The sequence below is a fragment of the Phaethon aethereus genome (genome assembly GCF_964289735.1).
Source record: "Phaethon aethereus genome assembly, chromosome: Z".
NCBI lineage: Eukaryota > Metazoa > Chordata > Aves > Phaethontiformes > Phaethontidae > Phaethon > Phaethon aethereus.
The window spans coordinates 82,228,884-82,249,742 of NC_138577.1; the positions used below are offsets into that span (position 1 = coordinate 82,228,884).

Sequence of the window (20,859 nt, forward strand, 5' to 3'; positions counted from 1 at the left end):
ACTCAACTCATTAATTCAACCAAGAATGGAGTCTGTTCTTTAATCTGTTTAAAATTAAAAATTGAATTTGGAGCCTAATCTTAATTTGATAGAAAATGCTTTTACTAGATATTCTCAATATTGCCCAATATTGGCTACATGATCCAAAGTAACTAACCTGGAGAAAAATGATCAACACACATGCAGGAATTCAAACCAGTACTGCTTTATAATCTTCACAGGTCTCTTCAGAAATCCGTTTTTAAGTTCAGTTCTTGCTGCCTTTCAGCTCCAAGAACTTTATACATTCCAAAGCAGTGTCTTCAATGGATTTTGATGAGCCAGTAAGATTTGCAGCTAAGTAGGGCATAACGCCTGATGTCACTTGATTGAAGTAACACACCTGTTTAAAGAAAAATAAATGAAACAAAAACGCTATGGATTGCCATAGTTAGACTTTTTGCAGAGCCTAAATGAGTATCAAAGTTTTTATAGATGCGAATAGAAACACATAGGCAGTTCAGAAGGCACTGCCTTCTGAAACTGAAGACAATAGTCCGCAAAAAGAGCATGCCTTTTCTACAGTATTTCAGTGATCTCAGTGTCCTCACTACTGCCAGGTCCTCAAGCAAGGAGATAAACATACACAGCAGTGCAGCAAGAAATGTTATGTGTAATCTGTTAAATATATGTGCTTTATGAACAATGCTGTTGCCTGAAAAAAAGAATCACAGCCACTAAGAGTTGCTGAAGGTTTTCAGAAATAGATTTTCTTAAATTAGAAAGTTATAGCCTTTCCATGGAGAAGAACAAAAGAGAAACATCGTCATTGGTGAAGAGATGGGATTCATATAGCATCATTTATGACATATGAAAGTTCAAGTTAAGTGTTTAATCCAAACTAATTCCTTGGACTTCCTCTGTAGTCAGTGAAAAGAGATGCTTACCACCAGAGACCAGTTTAATGCACACCTTCTAGAAGTGTATTTTAGGATTGAATGAATGATTCTCTGGAGGTGCCTGGCCATCCCCAGGGCCTAGTTTAGATTTCTTTCCTAACATTCAGATTGGCCAAAGTTAGGCAAGACAGATTCCACTTTGTGGAATAAAAAATGTCTTTGTAACTACACTGAACTCTGGGGAAACTGTTTTTTTTTTTGTATTGCTGTTAGTTTTCTAGACTCTCAGCTCAAACAAGATTATATGCACATGTAATGCTACAGGGAGGAGACACAGCTGAGGTCTGCAGTGCTACTCACTGTAGAAGAGCTGTTGCTGTCACTGTAGATCTGGAATCCAGCACAAAAGATTTCACTTCTGCAGTATTCTGGAGAAGGTGGCATAGACATGAGGGTAACTGACTTTACAGCTACTATGTAGGGTTCACTGCAGGGCAAGGGGAAGAATCAAACATTTCTTCAAGAAGATGTTAAAAAAGATAGATGTAAAATATTACAGCGTATGCACAACTATACCAAAGATGTCATTTTCATACGAAGGCAAACAAGCTCCTGTATGTTTAAAGATAGTATGTTAAAAGATTCAGCTTTCTCGAGTCTCATTAAGGCTTTATCACAGACTCTCAAGGAGACTTCTGTGGGAAGCCACAGCACAATCACCCACATACACCACCTCCTATTTTTTTTTTAATTTATCCTGCTCTCCACAGCCCACGTTCACAGAATCAGGATCGAGGAGCAACCCTTACTAAGAGGTTTTACAGTGTGGCCCCAGCAAAGGTAGACATAATTCAGTTCCCAGATGTACGGCGGGAAAAACGCAAGCACAGTACAGAATACTGCCTTTTGGAAGCAATGTTCTGTTAACATGAAGAATTACTGAATATAAGAAAAGAAATTGAGAATGAAGAATGCTAAGATACACCAAATGGTCCCATTTATCCATGTTTCATTATGCAAGAACAAAAGGAAATCTAATGGAAAAAAAAAATCAATGTATGTTAAACTGATGAAGGGACTTTTTAAACCAAATTCAGCAGCAACATTTACAGAAAAAATAAACATGTCACGCTGAGGTTTCAAGAAAGGCCAAACACTTCCTTCAATAAGAAAATCTCCAGAATTACATTAAATGGGATTACATAGTCACTTAAAACAAGCAAGCAGGCAAACTCCCAGTTTTGTGCTTCAGCACACAAAGAGGCCCTCTGGGGACACTTTTTTCTCCAAATTGCCTGTTTGGAATTCTGGCCTATTTTCCCCTCATGACAGACTACTCCCAAAGAGTCACTATCAAAGAAGCAATACTGGACTACACTACGAATCTGTGATGATCTGAATTTACTTCATCACACCCTCCCACTGCAAAACAAACCTGGTTGTGCAAACTCAGGCATCAACAAATTATATTTTAGACCAGCTACTAATCTGATTTCTTAAAAAATAAACTATCATCTTTGTCACCCAACGACAGGCCCAGATGAAGCTCAACAGTAATCAAAACTGTGGCTCCAAAGCTCACAGCTAAACTTGAAATTGCATACTCACCTTGGCTTACAGGGTTGCCTTTGAGACACAAGAATCACAAAATCTCTGGGTTTATGGCCAGTCATGGGGGGAGATGTAACATAATATATTTTCTCATCCTCATTCACAGCCTGGACGACCTCACAAGTTCTGCAAATACATTTATCACACACATGCAGACCCTGATGTATGCAATAGCATCTCTTAAGAAAAACAGAACACAAACATATATTCCATCATAACATTAAGCCTGTGTTTTCATCTTCAGGCAGCAAGGAAGAGAGAGGAATACAGAGTAAAAATCTGAGGTTTTCTGCAATACCTCATCTGACACCACCTCTCCGTTCCACAAAGTTAAAAAGTGCTGCAAGGTGCTGGAGCAATGTCTTAAAAGCATATCTTTTGTGTACTCTCAATTCCTGTTTGAAATTACATTAGCTTGCATGCCACAATATTTGCTGACTGACCAAACATTGTCCATCTGACACACCACAGGAAAGACAGTCAGGAAACATTTGTAAAATTTTATTCAAAGTTGTGTTCTACTCCATTCAGACAAGGACACCTGCGTAGGACATACTCTTTCACTGCCTTGGAAGTACGGATCACTATCTCTTGAGTTTTCACTACAAAAAAAAGTCAGAATTTTTCTTTACACTTTCAGTAATTGATTTATTTATTTCAGCCTCTACTGTCTCAGCAGTGCTAAGCTGGTATTCCATTTTCACCAGTCAATCAGGCTTCACAGTACTTATAAGAAATCTGAGTTTGGCTGTAGCCGTGGAAAAATCAACACAGTATTCCTTCAGATTTCATTTGTTACAAGCCATAAATTCAGCAGAGATTGTAAATTTTCAAATATTCCTAAGCTTCCACTTTCACCCTCTGATAAAAATCTTTCAGGATCAAGCTTCTTCTTCAAGAGAATATTCACCTCAGTTGGCTCTAGTCATTATTCTACACCATGTAAGGTAATTAAAAAAAACCTTAAAACACCTTTTACAGCAATTCTGAAACCCATTCCAATTTAGATACACTTTATAAGATATTATCTTTCTTAAATTATGCATTCTGAAGATCCCCATTTCTTGATTTCTCACTTTGACTGTATGATGAAGCTGAGCATCAGTGTCCCAAACAATACAAAAATGAAGGCATCCACAGCTTTGCCTCACTTCTTACAGAGAGCATGCACAATACATCGACCTCAAGTTATATGCAATCTACTCAAATTAACCCTTTCAACATACATTTGTTTAGGCACGGAATTTTGTTCATTTTAGAAAATGGTAACCTCTGTCCCAGCTCTCTCTTTTGACAGTCCAGGGCAACCATATTTGTAAATCAGACTTAGGAGAAATTAAATTTTATTTTTAAGGTAAGAAACCCAATCCATACTTTGACTAATGAATCTTTAATGTCAACTTCTTACAGCAATTGCTTCTTAATTAGGTAGAAAAGTGTCAACATCTCAAGAATATTTGTATCAGAAAAGGTTAGTTGTCAGTGGGTTTGAACAGTCTTAAGGAGAGGTAAGTTCTTACAAGAAATGTTTGTCCCATTGCTGGCGGGATGTAAAGTCAGACAAAAGGGAGAAAGCTAGATGTGATGGTATCTTCACTTGCATTTCAACTTTGAGTGACAGCAAATCACCCTCCTCATGAGTCCATATTTTTATCTGAAAAGTGAATAACATATTAAAAACAGAGAATGATTCCTAGAAATATCTTAACACTTCTAAATGTTACACATTTAGGACTTCAGCAGATTTTCTCAGGAGTACCTATGAAACTGTATCTGACAGATGAAAGGCAGATGAGTATTCAAGATTAGTTTTACATTAAAATACAGCACAATGTGAAACCAAATACACTGATAGCATAGTGACATCACAGTTTTAATTACATCTGGTTAGCAACAGCTGAATTACCTTGCAAGTGTAAATGAACTGAGCTAGAGGCCAGTATGAACTCTTTCTCACACTGTATATAGAGTCTCTAGATACCTTTCACACTGCAAGCTGCCTTGGAAAAAATTGAGTTATTGCATCATGTAGATGTCACCACTTTCATAAACAATGGCAGATACACTTAGGAATGAAGGTTAAAACATTTTCTCAACCTTGCTATAGAAAGTCTCCTCACAGAGCCTTCAGTTCACTGACTCCAAAAGCTAACAGGGCAGCCTGAGAACCTCATGAAATTCCTTTGGTGAATTTGTCATCAGTGATGAGTGACAGGAGATTAGACTTTTTAAATCTGGGCAGGTACTGGTCCAGAATTCTACTGTTTTTTAACATGGCACTTCAGCCAGCCTGAATTACTGAAATATGGCATAAATATGGGAAAGCAAGGGAAGGTAATAAACAATTTTTCAGAAGGAATAGAAGAAATATTAAGATAGATTTATCTGATGTAGTGATGGTTACTTAAAAGTTTCCAGGAATTCAAGAGTAGGATCCATTGGATGTGGCACTGGTGAGCAGGAGCCAGCTGGACTGAGGCCACACTAGATGAAACAAGCATCCCCACAGTATGTGTGAGGCAACAGAGACTTTAGCAAAATAAGAAACCAAGAAACTGCCCTCCTTGCCACCAGGATTTTGGAACATACAGAATCACAGAATCATTAGGGTTGGAAAAGACCTTTAAGATCGTCAAGTCCAACCGTCAACCCAACACCACCATGCCCACTAAACCATGTCCAGAACTGCCACATCTACACATTTTTTTAATGTCTCCAGTGACGGTGACTCCACCACCTCCCTGGGCAGCTAGCTCCAGAATTTGAAAATACCCAGCAGTCCTGTGCATTGCAGTTTGGGGGAGGTTACCTAAAGACATCCAAAGGTGACCAGATTTTTACAGAAGCATTTTCCAAGCTTTAAGAGGGATGATTGTGGATGATACATGGGCTACCCCCTTGATGCACCTCTGCAACCTACGCAGTCCAGTAGCTTGTCTTTAATTAGCAGTTAGTACAGTTCAACTACTCCAGCTCCCTTTGTCCATACAAATCAGTCACACACTGGCCTAGACCCCCTTCCCCTAAAATGAATTAACATTTCTCTTTCCAAAATATCTTTTTTTTTTCTCCCCTATTCTTTACTGTGAAGCAGAGCACCTGGAGTTAACGATATACTGAAACGTTATTTCAAAACATAATTTTGACTCTCTTGTCCCTTGTCTTGTACTCAAGTCCCTTGTACTTGCAGTACCTTGTCTTGATTACTTTGAGTCTATTTCTAGTCATAGACCTGAACCCTAACACAGGGAATTCGAAAGGAATAGCCTGCACATAAAATGTACATACAATTCTTGCAAAAGAAGGGCTTGGCATCTTCCATAAACTTGTACAACAGAAGAAGATGGATAGAAGAGAATGCTTAAAATTAGTGGACTTTATTCCCAAATTTTAAGCTGATACGCTAAATTACTTCTCAAATATTACAAAGTTTTAAAAAAATTTAATTTCTAAGTGATCCAAAATTCATAAGCTTCATCATCTCTGATGCTTTTTTTTTTTCTGGACCAAAAATTAACAATCTTTTGGTTTATGGAACATCTGTGCAACAACACAGATTTTGTATGTTTCCATATTTTGATGTTTTGGAATAGGTAAAAAAATTCTGTACAATCCAGCAAGCATCTCGCTGAAGTGAAGTTTGGGATAAAAAAAAAGGCCTAAGAACTTTAGAAACCAGCTAATATTCCTCTAAGGTACAGAAGAGAAATCATGTTGTCTTAGGAGTCTTCTAGACTTGAAAATAACAAAATGAAGTAGAGGTGCAGCTGTTGAAACTGTTCACTCTGCTAAGTGAACGCTGGCAAGACTAGGTTATTACTATAGGCCTACAAGTCTTGCGGCCTACGTCAAAGAGCTCACAGTGCCACTTTCTACCTTCAAAACATGTCAATCAACTTGGGGTCATTCTAATTCCAGGGAAAAGCAAAACAAATCCTCTGCATATAGAGAAGCATACGCTGCTTTGCAGAATCTACCTACTAGAATATTTCAGCCCAACATACAGTTCAGTCTAATGTCTTTGACAGTCTCCTTCCCCATAGTATGACTGCCTTCAGGCAGAGTACTGTTCAGCACTACTACCTGATTCATACGATTTGTTCTTTCAGCCTCTCCCTGAGAAACCATTCCATGGACACTGATGAAATCTGTTTGAGTGGAGATGCTGCTATGCATGTCTATCAGAGAAGGCTAAGTAGTTGTTCTGCACCTACACTGCTGTATACCCTAGGGACAAGGATCAAGACCTCATACATGAATGCAGAGAACATAAGACCTGTATGATATGCATGGTGGCCTGTGGTGCTTAAGGAAAGATTATGCAGAAATGTCCAGAACAATGGGAATGGATGACTACTCTCCATCCACTGACAGCATCAAGTGTGATTTACATCCTACATCCTGCCTGAGCCATTTTTTGCTAGATTTCAGATACCCACTTCAATTAGATGAAGGAACAGCTAGAACAAGCTACTCAAGATTTTCCACCAGATAAGGCCTAAGTGGCTTAGAGGCAGATCTTAACTATCAAGACTCCCCCAAAAGGGGAGAAAGTTCCAGATTCCAGTAATACTGGAAGGTACCTCGTGGCTTCCTGAGAGAGAGAGGTAACATCATGCTGTTTAAAATGTCATCCAGAATGTGCATGGGTTTTGTTTTTTTTGTATGAAGTAATTACTTCACAACATTTGGTGATGGTTCTATTACAGGTTTCAAGCATTTAGGGTTAAGAAAGAAACTGAGATCATGGCAGTCCCTGTGGCCACAGAAAGGAAGTTTGACATGGATAATAATACAGTCTTAGCAGAGGCTTCAAAATAATGCTCAATGTTTCAGTCTTGATTGTTCAAGGTTGGTTTTTCCTGCATGAGTGCTGTCCATCATTTAATTAATTGGCACAAGTGTTTTCTGAAATTTATTAACCACTGGAACAAACGACACATGGAACTGGCAGATTTGTCATAACTGGAATTCCTTATGATTTATATATGCTCTCAGTGAAGTAGCTTATTGACCTGATGCAAGAATCAGAAAGTGAAGTTTCATAGCCTGTGACATGCAAGAGGTCAGACTAAAAGATTGTAACAGTCTTTTCTTGTCCCAAAACATCTCCAATCTACATGATCTTAAAATAATCTGCTAGTCACTAACCATATTTCAGAAACGAAACCATAACAGGTATTTCTTGATAGTTTGGAAAACAGGCACTGCAACTAGGTTAAAACGGAGTTTTCCCAGCTAAACTGTCTTGCAACTGGGTTTCTTAGCACCATCTGCCCATCTTAAAACTGGCTTACAGGAAACTCCTAACTAATTTTGTGCTTACAACACTAACTGATGAACAGAGAGGTGCTTTGATTTCAGGCTTTTGTAATTTAATAGCAAAGTGGCAGAAAGAAAGATATCCAAAAGGAAAAACATGCATAGAAAGAGAGTCAAGTGGTCTTCTGAGAAGACAGTGACTGAAAAATGTGGTATATAAATTGCTGCCACCTGTTGACTGGCAGTGTTCTCTTGGAACTATCACAAGATAATGCCTGCTACTTAGAAACATCTGCCATGCTGCAAAGCTGGTAAAGGCAGTATACTACAGACTGCCGCACACATTTTGCTTATCACAGTGACATGAGAAGCCCAACAGATTGTCAACAGCACTGCCTAAACAAAGATGTCCAAGATGGTGTTTAGATGGAACCAAACAATTTGGCAAAACCACAGAAGCACGTCAGTTGTGGCAAAGAAAACACCTCACAGAAAAGAGATATGGGTTTGTTTGTGTTTTTACACTCTCCTGTGTGCTGCTCAGCAAGCCCAACTGATCAGTTGCGGGCAAGCCTGCCCTCTGGGATCCCAAGTCCTATATTCACCAGTCGTTCAGACCATCTTAGAACTCCTCTGTGGCACTTCCAGGCTGCACAGCACTCTGGACAGAGGTTGCTTTGCAACTTGTCAGGGATACTCTGGGAGTTTTGGTTTTCAACCCTAGCCACAGTATAAACAAACACTGCCAACCCAGTGTATCTATTTACAAATGCAGAACATTGCTTTTCTCTGCCCACCTCTTATGGTGAAACATAACTAAAATGACTACGTAGCTATTCCACAATTATGCACTTACATCATCCAGTGTACTGGTTATTTCCCATCCCGGTTTTGCTGCTAGGTGTGTCAGTGCAGCTATATTGCTGTAACTCACATAAGCCTGAAACATTAAGATAGATTTCTGAAAATGAAGGGATAAAGGTGCATTTCCCGAAACATTCCAGAAATTAGATGTTTTCTTCTTATCATTACCCTCAATCGCAAACATGTGTTTTTTTATGTGTTTTTTCCCATAAGTGTTTTCCTTGCAGAAAACACAGTCCAGTAGTTTCTGAATTAAATACTTACGATAGCTAGATTATGTGCTCACATGGCTGTTGGCAAAACAACCCTAATTAAACTACAACAAAATAATACTTTGGGCTTCTCCAAGTATAAAGCAGTGCAGAAAAATTGTGACCACCGGAGAGATAATACAGGTAACCTCTCAGACCACTAAATTAATGGTTTGGTCCATCTTCCTCCTAAGTAATTAAAATCTACCAGAAAATTAACCTCTTCATTGCTATCAAGCTGTAGTCTATCTTGGAAATTGCTTTACACAGCAGGCTCAGAGCAGAGAAAGTGCAAATATGTCCATTATTTATGCGTGACTACAGTGGTTGGAGTTCTCATTTAACCACTGTATGAAAAGAATACAGCTTTAGAGTCTTTAATGATGGGTTTTAATTTAATATTAAATAAATCTTAAGTAATTTTTATCATTGTGTGCATATTTATATTATTGTTTTGCAGAAAAGAAGTGCTGCTTCAAACCATGGAGATGCCACTGTTAACAGTAAACCACTTCCTAAATTGTAATTCTCAATTATTTATTTTTTCATGTAATGGAAAAAGACCCAGTAAAATTTCCGTAAGCCATGGAGATTTTAAATACAATGAAAATTTAACCACAAAAATATGACACTGAAACAACATTTAGGGTGTCTATAACTCCCCCTAAACTCAGGTTCATCACTATTCATTTCATTTCATGACACAGGAAAATTCTATGGCCTAGCATGTCCAAGCCAGAAACATGTACCCCTTGATGCAGAGTACCTAGGAATGAACATAGGTTTTCACCTTTCTGCCACAGAAACAAAGTTTAAACTATTCCACTGTTTATCTGTCTGTTGGTATTGCCATGTCTCTCCCTCCACTTTTAACACTTACTACATGGTCTCCTCACAGCAATTTTTGAGAAAGTCAGTGGCTGGATAAAGGGAATAAAAAAGCAACGAACTAATTCCTCTACAGGAGAATTCAGCTTTTTAAAAGCTGGAGACACTGGGGTATATATCTGCAGGAGACCTTACAGCTCAGCTGCTTAAGGGACCACTTGTTAAAAGAGTCTATCTTAAAGACATTTTTGTGTTTTATATTAAGCTTATGGTTGTAATCAATAGTGAAGCATCTACTCTCTTTTTTCAGAAGAAGAAAACATTAATCTTATTACATATTTATCCATTCTTCAATGACTATCATAATGCTTAAGTACAGAAGATCCACTTTGGAAGCTGATATGGCCTGTACAACTGTTTTACACACCCAAAAAGTGTACAAATACACCATTTTATCCAAGCAGACAATAGTACACTATCTACAGATTACCTGGTTGCTTCTCTCCCAGGGATCCGAAGGTTTGTCTTCTTTAGCATACAGCATGCATTTTCTAAAACAAAATTCAAAAGAAAAATAATAGCATGAATTGGTTCTTTACACTTTCTTCTATATATTCTGGAAACAATCACTGCTATAGGCTTTACAGGTATTTTATCAACTTTTGGTTGCAAGACAAGCTTGCAATAACTCCTTTTTCTTCCCAAGAAAGACGGGGAAACAAAATAACCTATAAAAATAACATATAGAGCAAAGTATTTTTGAGACAAGTAGCCTCTAGTAATTTCAATGCAGTTCTGGCAAAATTATTTGGATAGTTAAGCTACATAACAGTTATGTTGGAGGTGACTTTGACTACTTAACAAATGATAGCTTTTTTTAGAGGGTACATTAAAAAATGAAGTTTTTAAAATCAAGCTCTCCTTGTAACCCAACTATACCTGGCTAGTCGAATTCTCCTTCGGGCAATAGCTCCATGGTACCGCCTCATACCATCCTTTATAAAAAGTAAACCAGACAGTAACACAGCTGATTATTTTAGGACACAGTCTAAAAAAAGACAACTAAAAATTGTTTCTTACAGATGGACAAATGCCAGAAATGTATTACAAATAAAGAAAGAATTGTATTCTCTACAATGGCCTTTCCCCAGATTAACCTGAGTCACTGGTTTACTTTTGACTTGACAATATTCCCTTAAAATTGAAAAAAAAAACCCCAATTAAAAAGTTGTATTCCGATAGCATACTCCTAGCACTTTTTGGTCCTAAATGAATGGCAGCTGGGCAGTGCACCACACACATTCTATTCTTTCTAAATGTGCCATCCGCCCCATAAACTAGTAATGCAATTCATCATCTTCCGATGTTCAAAGCACGAAGGAAGCATGGAAGAATTCCTATTTTGGTGCACATGGATCTGAGACACAGAGCAACCACTGTGCAAACAGATGTGATCTTCCCTTCAAGGTGGCAGGTCCTTCCCTTCTCTCATTATTGTTTTGCCAGGGCGGATGTTTTTTGAAGCACGGAAATGACCCAAGAACATACACCACACCAAACTGCATTAAAGGCCAATTGTTTTCTTGAACGACATGCCACTTTTGGAAAAGCCTCTCTTCCTCAGCCTTTAAAAGCTGACAGGTAGCTTCTGGACTAAGAAGAATATCCAGATTAGAGCATCTCAGCCTTCTTTAAAGGACTACATAATATTTTTTGAGGACACCTCTTGCCTCTTTTGTAGAGACTATCACTTTCAGTCAAATGACCAATGAAAATTTAAATTACCTTGAGCACATACCAATTTTCCCCGATCTGTTTGTTTTACTCTGAAGGAATGGGTGTGTGTGTTCTTATCTTGATACTTAGCTTGTGGATGCCCCTCTAGGCAGGTCTTCAAGGGAAGCGCTGTTTTTCTGACAGAAGCTAAACTGCTATGGCCTTTTTTTTTTTTTTTTTTTTTTTTTTTTTTTTTTTTTTTTTTTTTGAGGAAGACTCAGTTTTTCCTCTTGGAACAGCCTGTAATGGGCAGTAGTGAACCTTACTGCCTCAGCTACTACACAGGGCACCTTGATTTATTTGTCCAGTTGCCATCCTATAAAATATAAGTTCACTGATGTTAAATAATTGTTTCATTTCTGTCTATGCTGGCTCTCTAAAAATCTTGTAACCAGAGCAGTAAGGTTAATGACAGGTGACATCACAGCAAATAATTAAACAACGGTATTCAAACTGCTCCCAGTGCTTCATGAACTACTTTCAGGGAAACACATGCTGAGATCTCCATGTCAAAGGAACTGGAAAGCCCACCCATGTAAAGGGATTTGATTCCTACAGACTTCTTTATTAACTCTATTTCTCATCTTCTCTAAGGGTTTATAAAAAGAACTTTGTTCACTGAACCCCGAGAAATTTCATCTACAGTCAGTGGAGATTGCACAAGACAGATGCAAAAATCTGCAAAAAGCAGATTCTTCTTCCCTGTCCATCAAGTCACTGCAGAATTTCTATTAATGACTGCCCGCCATAACACCTGTCAGTTTTGGATGACTGAAGTTAACAATGGCAAATCTCTCATGCAAAGGCAAACATTTCAGTTAGAAGTTTTCTCTTCTGCAAGAAGATGCATTTCAGTGCCCTGTTTAGTCATTGCTTTCCCAGCAAGGTTATAGTGGCTGGCTGTGTGACATGCAGTGTGCTGGTTTGGACCACATAATCGCATGTATGCATTCATTCTACTCCTGAGGATCAGATCTGACCTTTGTAGCAGGTTTGATTCTGGGGAAGGTGAGCAGCTCTCCTTTGTCATTTACAGTGTTAAAAATGAGAAACGCGCTGTTAATATGCCGTGCTTGGTCCTTGATCCATTCTTCACAGTTATAAGCCTCAACACGGACACCAACCTCCACACTGAAATAAAAGTTTAAATTAATTATTGAACTAGTACAAGTGATGCAGAAACATCCCTGAGACATACTAAAAAGGGCTGCTGTATACCCTCCTGTGTGCAGGAAGCCTGACTCAAATACCTTCTGCATCATACAAAATAAATACTCAGTCCGGACAGACACATTTCAGAAATAAAATAAAAGGTGGCATTAGCTAAATAGCATTAATAAAAAGAGTGAAAATTGAGTTAAGTAGACAAATATGAACACCAGTAAGCATACTATGAGAACAGACAACAAAAGTGAACAGGAAGATACTGATTCGACATTCAGCAGAAGCATAGTATGAAGGTACTTCATGCCCCGCTAGCATTCTGCAGGGACCAAATACACCTACAAAGAAAACAGCCATAAAACAGCAATGCCAAGATAACATTTGTCCCGTGTACAGAATTTGGAGGAGGAATTAATGTAGCTTCTGCCTTCTTGTGGTTTGTCTTGCTACACATCTTGCAACTACTGAACATGTCCTCCTGCTGGAACAGGCTTCCATGTAAGTTGTGTCACAGCACTGGCATTACCAGAGGCTCTGTTAGCCCAAAGCACCATTCCTGTAGATGGGGAAATAGCCTAGCAGAGAGATGCTATCCCTTTGCCAAAGGTCAACAGAGAGTCATTCTCTGTGAGGCAAACACAACAGTAGCCCTAAAAATGCAGGGGAGATAGCGCATGCATAGGAAAGAGAGAGTACTCATTAGCAGCCAGGATCTGTGCAAGATTGGTCAACAGCCACACCACTGAATTCCAGGAGCAGACATTCAGTGTGCCAAAATCTATGTTTCAAGCTTACAGGGACCATATACTCAACTAAACACAAAATTTCAGCATGGGCTGTAGCCATTTATTCCAAACTGCAACTGGCAAAGCCTCACCTTTGTACACCCAAACCAATATTGGGAAGAAAAAAACAAAAACAGCGCATGGATTTTGCCGGTAACCAGCAATAAACATAACTCAGATCTGCCAACAGATGCCAAGACAAGAAGATCCTGGCAGCAAACTGGAGTCTTCTGAAGAATCAAAGCTGTGGGACCAACTCACCCCTTGACAATCCCTGAATTTCAGAGTAATATTTATGGTCTGAGTTTGCAGGATTGGGATTTGGTTACAAAATGATCTTTAAGTTGAGAGTGAAAGTCATAGAATAAATTTTTTTAAACTTTCACTGAGAAAAGTAAAAAAAAAGCACATATACACAGATAGTTATAGATATAGATATATCCCTCAAAGCTCAGATGAAAAATAGTTCATTCCATAATGCAAATCCTACTGATGGCTGAAACCTGAAATACGTGGTTAGGCTGGTGCTGGAGAAGTCAAAGAAGACAAGCAGATGAGGAGCTTTACCTATTCTGAAATGTATTGTTCACAATTGCATTGAAGACAAGGCGGTCACCCACAACAGATGGTCCCCAAAACTTGAACATATTGACTGATTTCAAGATGGGATATGAATGACAAAGGCGGCTAAAAAAGAAAGCAAGAGAGACAGAGAGCAAAACATACAGTCATGTTAAAGAACCTCCTTTGTTAGGTTTGGAGCTGGTAGCGACAAGGTTTGCACAACCTAATCACTATAATACACTGATTTATTCCATAACCCACTGAAATACAGTTAACAAGTTCAGCTCCAAGAGCATATAATTTGAGCTTCAAACATAGTAATACCACTTATGTCATGCTGTTTCATTTTCAACACACTTTACAAACACACCGACTAATTAATTCTCACTGCTTGATATTACCTTCTTTTGGAGCCAGACCATGAATCCCTTACCTACAGAGTAACCACTTACTTCACAGAGTTTCATTAATTTCTATATGACTGCATGGGGAGTAGGATATTGCTCAGTATGTAAAAATGCCATATCATAAAGCCTTTAAACAATTAAAAGAAACCCGAGCAAAAAGGCTGAAAACCAGAAACAGTGTTCAAGCAAAGCAAAGACAGTCTATCCTTTTTAATATCTGTACTTTTTTACTTGTTTGTGAGATGTTTTCTGCTACTTTATGAAATAAGGATAAAATACTAATCATATAACTGCCAAATGCATAGTTTGCTTTTTTGGTTCTTTTTTAAAATTTGTTCTGGTTTACTAAATTATGTGCAGTTCACTAGAGGTGCTGAGCTGGGAAACTCATCTTTGCACATACGAAATGATAGAAAGATGTTGAACTGATCACTCATTCATTTAAAAACACAGAACTATTGGCTAAAGCTCAAAAGCTGGGGGCAAAACAGTGTACTACAAACACATAAATCTTAGTAATTCTGCTCCCTTTGTCCTTCCAATTGCATACTGCATCCACTCACCTGTCTTTTCTTATCACAGACCTAATCCTATACTGTGTTCTATTACATGTAGTCAGGTTCAGCTGGATTGTCCTACTGGATCTCTTTGAACTGCCTGTGAAATGTGGCTGTAGCCACTCTAGTAAAACTTTGCTGGTCTAGTATGGAAGATTGCCTGTGCCAGGTGAGTACCCTTTTCATGTGCATACCAGCAAAGCTACCCCTGGACCGGTACAGTGGACAAAGAGATATACACCTCATCATATCCAATTACACTGCTAAAAGAAATGTTTTGCAATACTGTGTCATCTACATTAGGGAATTCCAACAACTCATTGCTCATCTGTCCTTCACAGACGTTCCAGAAAAAAAAATCTGCAGTACAGATAGAGCTTAAGGGTTTGTGGAACTGGGATCTGGTTTGAAAGCTCTCTGGAGTGGGCATAAATTAGGCTTCTTCAGCAGTTCTAAGTGTAGTCAAAGCCCCACTCTTTACTGGGATCTCTGTGCATCATATGAATAGGGAACGATATACAATAATGCCATTTATTTTTATACTTTGAAAAAAACATGCTGTCCTCATGCACACATGCAAAACTCATCAGTAAGAATCCCATGTGCACATCTGAGAATAGATTTTTTTGTTGTGCAGTTTTTAAACTTGAAGATACAGCTTTGTAGCATTCCTAGCTTTTAACTCAACTGCACTCTGCAAACTAATGTACCAGTATTGTTAAATGCACACAATTATCTGTAGCTAATTAATTGACTGGTACATCTTTTTAATAGACTAATACATTCAAATGACTTTGTAATTTCATTACGAATAATCTGCTTTTCTGATTTGGTGATCTTATTTGCAATGTTCCCTATAGAGATGCAATCACTACTACTGAAAATAAGAAAAAAACAGAAATTTGGCTAAATATTCCATTTTTCCTGGAAAACTATGCCCTGAATGCTTTTACTGCAAATGTAAGAAATAAGAAAGTACAGATCCAGTTCAAACTACTATTACTAATATTCAAATGGCTTTATTGCTATCTGCAAGATTTTCATTTACTCTCCAGCAAAAAAGTAGGGGTGGTGGAGAGACAGGAGAAGGAGGGTGAGTAACCTTTAAAATGCCCTTAGAAATTTATTTGTCAAGGGTTAGCCCTCCTCTTCTGTTCCTCTATCAGTTTGTGGCCATAGCAACTCTTAGCTGGCACCTTCAAAGATCAGGTCTAATTGTGAGTGGCCTCACAAAAGGTCTGTAGTGAGACTAGCTGTTTCTCAAGCACAAACTACAAAATCTCTGTTTTCAACAAGCTTCTGTCACCAGCTATTATTCCTGAAATTTTCAACATGACAAATCATGTTTGACTTTCATTAGTTCAAAGAAAATTTGTTCAGTACTTAGTTTGCTGATATTTACCTTCTCTGTTTAAACGTAAATGTGACTCTCAGTAGGTAAAATTTATCAAATGGAAACAGGTAAATATTTTGGGTCATATTATAGCAAAAATCTGAAACAATCCCTTTGAAGCCAATGAAATGACACACTGGGGTAAGGTCAGTGCATTCTAATGTTACTAAAACAAGCTGTTTATCCAGCCACTACAGAAAATGTGTTGTTATCAGTCCAACTACTGGCTACAAATCAAAAATACATGAATAATGAATGGGGAAGTCATTTAATTATTAAAGTTAAAAAACGAAAACTTATCTAACATCCCTGCAGTGAATTAGGTCACTTGGTATGCAAGCAGAATTCAAACTGAAACTCAAGTGTTGCTTTACAAAGAAGCTTTGTGCAGCGTCCAAGAACCAGGAGGGAGAAAAACAATGGTTTGATTTCAGGGTAGAGAAATTGAATTATTCTATGTCTAGGCCATACTGACAAGCAATACTAGGCAATGTCACAAAAATAGTTAGCGCTTATTACCTGAAGATGTCAGAGCCCTTTAAACTGCTAAAAATATTATAACCCATAGGATGTGGGACTCATAGAGACTGCAAGATTAAGTAACTTGCTGAAGGTTATGCATCCATTCTGTGTGCACGCCAACAAAACAGAACCTGTTTCTTTTAATTCTTCTTCTTTGACTTATTCTTTCTTCTGGCATAAGGACCTGCAGACTAACATTTAGAAGGCTGTTCATTTTTGGATATCAAGTGATAGAGGATCAGTATCGGTTTTACCCTGACTTAACAACTAACTCTGCTTTTAAAACACTGCACCAACCACAAAGAGGCCAAGTTTCTGTCCCTATGTCTGATGCTGACTTTCTGCAGAGATTCTCAGGAGGATAACATAGCCTCTTTTGCCTTAGGGTCTGCATGTGCAATAGAAGAATAATAATATTTGACTCCCACAGTGGTGTGGCATGCTGTGGGAACTGTACCACATAAATAGTTCAACAGCCTCCTGCAATCTGAGGAAGAAGAAAAATCACAAAGTTTTCAGTCAGTATTTTTCATTTTAAAAATCCCTGTGAAACCCTTACTATTAACACAACATCAATTTAGAACCATATGTAAAGACTATGATGTGGAAAAATACCTTGCTGAAATACTTGCCACTGTCTCCATCCAAGCCATGATCTGGTCACCAAAAGTGTTTCCATGATGGTTTGCATGAGGAGGCTGGACAAGCTCAATACTCTGTACATGAGTAAGGTCAGTTGAAACCGCATCTTCCTCTTCAAAAGTATCTGAAATACAGCAGCAATGTATTAATGAATTATTTCATCTAGTATATCTGATAGCCAAGAATACTCCCAGTTACTGAAATGTGCAATTTGCTTCATACACAATGAGAAGAAGAAAAAAAGAAAGACACAGAGACCTCTGTTCTTTTCAAGGGATGCAAGAGGCTGAAGATTTGCTCTGTTCTTCCAAGAGACATCAGAGATGGGGTGCACCCAGCAGTCTATCATAGCACAGTGATCCTTCCCAGCCCTCACTATATCCTTTAAAGAAACTGTGTCAGAAGCAGTTACTGTGAAACTGGGCTAGCTGTGAATGCAGGCAGCCAACAGCCTCAGCACGTGTTTGTGATTATTCACGGCTGCTATGCATGACCTCTAATGGACTTTGTCAGAGCAGTTTGTCACTTATTCAAATGCATAGACTTTGACCACCATGTATAATGGGCACCTGTGCAAATGTGTCTGAGGTTAGAGTATGACATGATTATTTCATAACCTGTTACAAATCTTGTGATTACCAGAGACCATATAAAACACACGAAAGAGAGAAATATCGATCTGGATCAGTAACCACCTTCCATCATATCAGCACTTCCAATTCCACTTTCAAATGTTTAGCCATACATTCTTCTTCATTTTTTCAGCTATATTTTGCAAGAACCAATTTAGGCATAAGATGATGTCAGTAATTTTAAAAGTGCATATCTGTGATAGAAGTTACTTGACCAGAATTGTACTTTGGACTTTTGCCATAATTAACTGACTTTGTGAGTGTGTGTGTGTGTGTATGTGTGTGTATATATATTTGTATATATATTTGCCTAACCTGCATTTTGGACCTACGTAAGTTGTTGCATGAGATCCACTCAGAAGACAAACTTCACTTTCTGGATATGATTTATGCCTATTTTGCTACCTGAAAGTCTTTACACACAATATTTTCTTCGCTCTTTCCCCTATTTTGCTTGTTCTGTCTCCTTAAGGAGGTGAATTAGTGCTAACAATGATAAGATCCTTGTGGAAGTTTCAAAATCGTCAACCTCTGATTTGTCTTTCATGGTATTAAGCTGTCTCCTATGAGACAGTTACCATGAAGACAAATAACTTGTTTGCTTGCAGTAAACAAGTCTCTTCAGTTCTATACAGTCTTACTAAATTGTTAAGACTAGAATTTATATTTACAACAGGTTTCATCTTTCCTCAGTAAAACCACATAATGTCTGTTAACAGTTTATACACAGTTACGGTTCAGATTTTCCAAATGCCAGCATATTTCTTAACTGTTGGGGATAATTTCTTTTGCAGAGGAACACAGGACCTTTTGAGCACAGCTTTAAGAACAGAGATTACTATCAGAAAAAAAGATGATTCTTCCATCAATTTTTCTGATTTGGTCATGAGGAGTTCTTTTTCACCTGTTTTGACCTTCATGTAATGAAGTTTCTCCTGCTTGTTGGGAATGGTCTCACAGCATAAACTTAGTTCTTAGTGCTTTCTTGCAAAGACACAGCCATAAGCCTGAGTGAATTTTATCCTTCTACCTGCATTGTAACTAGTGTCACAGGACTTTATTACTGTATTGCAAAGTTCTGTGTGAGCTCTTAAACCTTATACACATAACCTACATGAAGATCTGCATTTCACATCTATTTAATGCATGCTTGGCCTTCAATCCTGAGTTTTTAAATCTGGAATTTCTGAAAGGCAAAGAAATACCACTCTATTAGAATAACTGTCTTACAGACACTCACAAATCTGGCACACACTTTTCTACATGATACCACAACCTCAAGGAGCTTCACTCAGATGTTTTGTCTGCTTTTTTCCTCCCTTCCAGATGCTTGTAAGTCATTTGCTCCATCTTCTATGCCAACCACAGTAATCACCTTCCTTATTACTCTCCTCCATTAGGTTCTGAAAGACCTGTTCATAGCCCAGTCGGATTCTTCTTCTCTCAATAGCCAGGCTGTGCTCCAGGTGGTCTTCTGTAGACAGAAGCTTCACAGGTTCTAACTGAATCTATGCAAAAGAGAAACAAAAAGTTCTGAATGCCATAATCATAACAATGTGCACTTGGAACTTAAAATGGCATCAGCATTTTCTACAACCTTTTGCTATCAACTCTCCAAGATGATGAGCTCTATTAATACAAACAAGTGCAGAGTTAAAGTACAAGAGATTCTGCATTATGCTTTCAGAATAATTTGTTAAAACTCAATGACAAAGTGCTTTTAGCTTTTAAATACAAACATTCATGACAGCACAGGCAGTTTAAGACAATTCTCATTTAAAAAAAAGAAAAAAGAAGACAAAGAAAAAAGGGTATCTTAATATGAAAGTTTGAGTATTGAATTCTTCTATCAGAAAAATAATCCAGTCTCATTGAGTAGTGGTGTAGTCTATGGGAAAGTGTACCCCAAAACTCACTCCCACTCACTAAAAAAATAGCCTGCTCCCTCCTTCACAATTCAGTCCATACTCACATAGCCTATTTCATCTATCTGAGGACCTATTTTCAAAGCAGCACTGGTTTTCTGAGGCAGAGGAGAAACACATGCACTTGGTGCAGCTTCAGACTCCACCCATTTATGCCCAAAATGTTACTTGTGCCCAGACACACACCCTTCTCTTGCCAAGATCAGACCTTAAGTGCAAATTCCCATGTATGTCAGTTCAATGACAAATTGAATACAAACCTGTACTGGCTTAAGAAAATTACTACATTTAGATACACATTGCAGAGGTGCTACTGAACAGTCACTTGTGTGATTTGTCTCCAAGGTCTGGCCTCAGAAACCTTAAAACAACAAAACGCAAAAAAACCTTAAAACGCACTGCAACACTGACAAATTCAACATTTTGTGTCCTGCAGTGGTGCTGCTAATGTTTCTTGGTCTTTGAGTCTTCATTCAAACCCCCTTGCAGTTTCCTTGCCTCCTTTCTGGCCTTCCTCAAGAGCTTCCCAGCTTTTTCCAGGTGGCTCAGCTAAAAGATTAAGATGGTGAGTGCTTACTGTTGCTCTCTGCACAACTTCAGCAAGAGTTGTCAGAAAAGTGGATTTGAAAAGATGTTCTTTAATTTCTCCAAGACTTTAATTTGTGATGGAATTTGAACTGAAGTCTCAGCCTCCCTCTGGGGCATTCCTGTCTTAAGCCTAATCTCAGTTAATCATCACCAATTTAATCCTGAATTAACCTCCCTGGGAATATGGGCAAAAGGTAAATGGGTTGATGC

General features: G+C 38.2%; 1 protein-coding gene across 1 annotated transcript in view; it reads right to left on the reverse strand.

The window, feature by feature from the left end:
- Nucleotides 1-247: 247 nt before the first annotated feature.
- The window catches only part of ACOT12 (acyl-CoA thioesterase 12), a gene marked incomplete at its 3' end in the record, with an annotated part of 30,763 nt that continues 10,151 nt past the window's right edge, over nt 248-20,859 (reverse strand). The window contains exons 5-15 of the mRNA XM_082013342.1: nt 19,512-19,644; nt 17,478-17,628; nt 13,987-14,106; nt 12,451-12,601; nt 10,634-10,689; nt 10,185-10,245; nt 8,608-8,691; nt 4,010-4,143; nt 2,487-2,615; nt 1,239-1,365; nt 248-382 (exon numbers count right to left, since the gene is read on the reverse strand). Of these exons, the coding sequence (XP_081869468.1) occupies nt 248-382; nt 1,239-1,365; nt 2,487-2,615; nt 4,010-4,143; nt 8,608-8,691; nt 10,185-10,245; nt 10,634-10,689; nt 12,451-12,601; nt 13,987-14,106; nt 17,478-17,628; nt 19,512-19,644 (1,281 nt within the window). The remainder of the gene's footprint in view (nt 383-1,238; nt 1,366-2,486; nt 2,616-4,009; nt 4,144-8,607; nt 8,692-10,184; nt 10,246-10,633; nt 10,690-12,450; nt 12,602-13,986; nt 14,107-17,477; nt 17,629-19,511; nt 19,645-20,859) is intronic.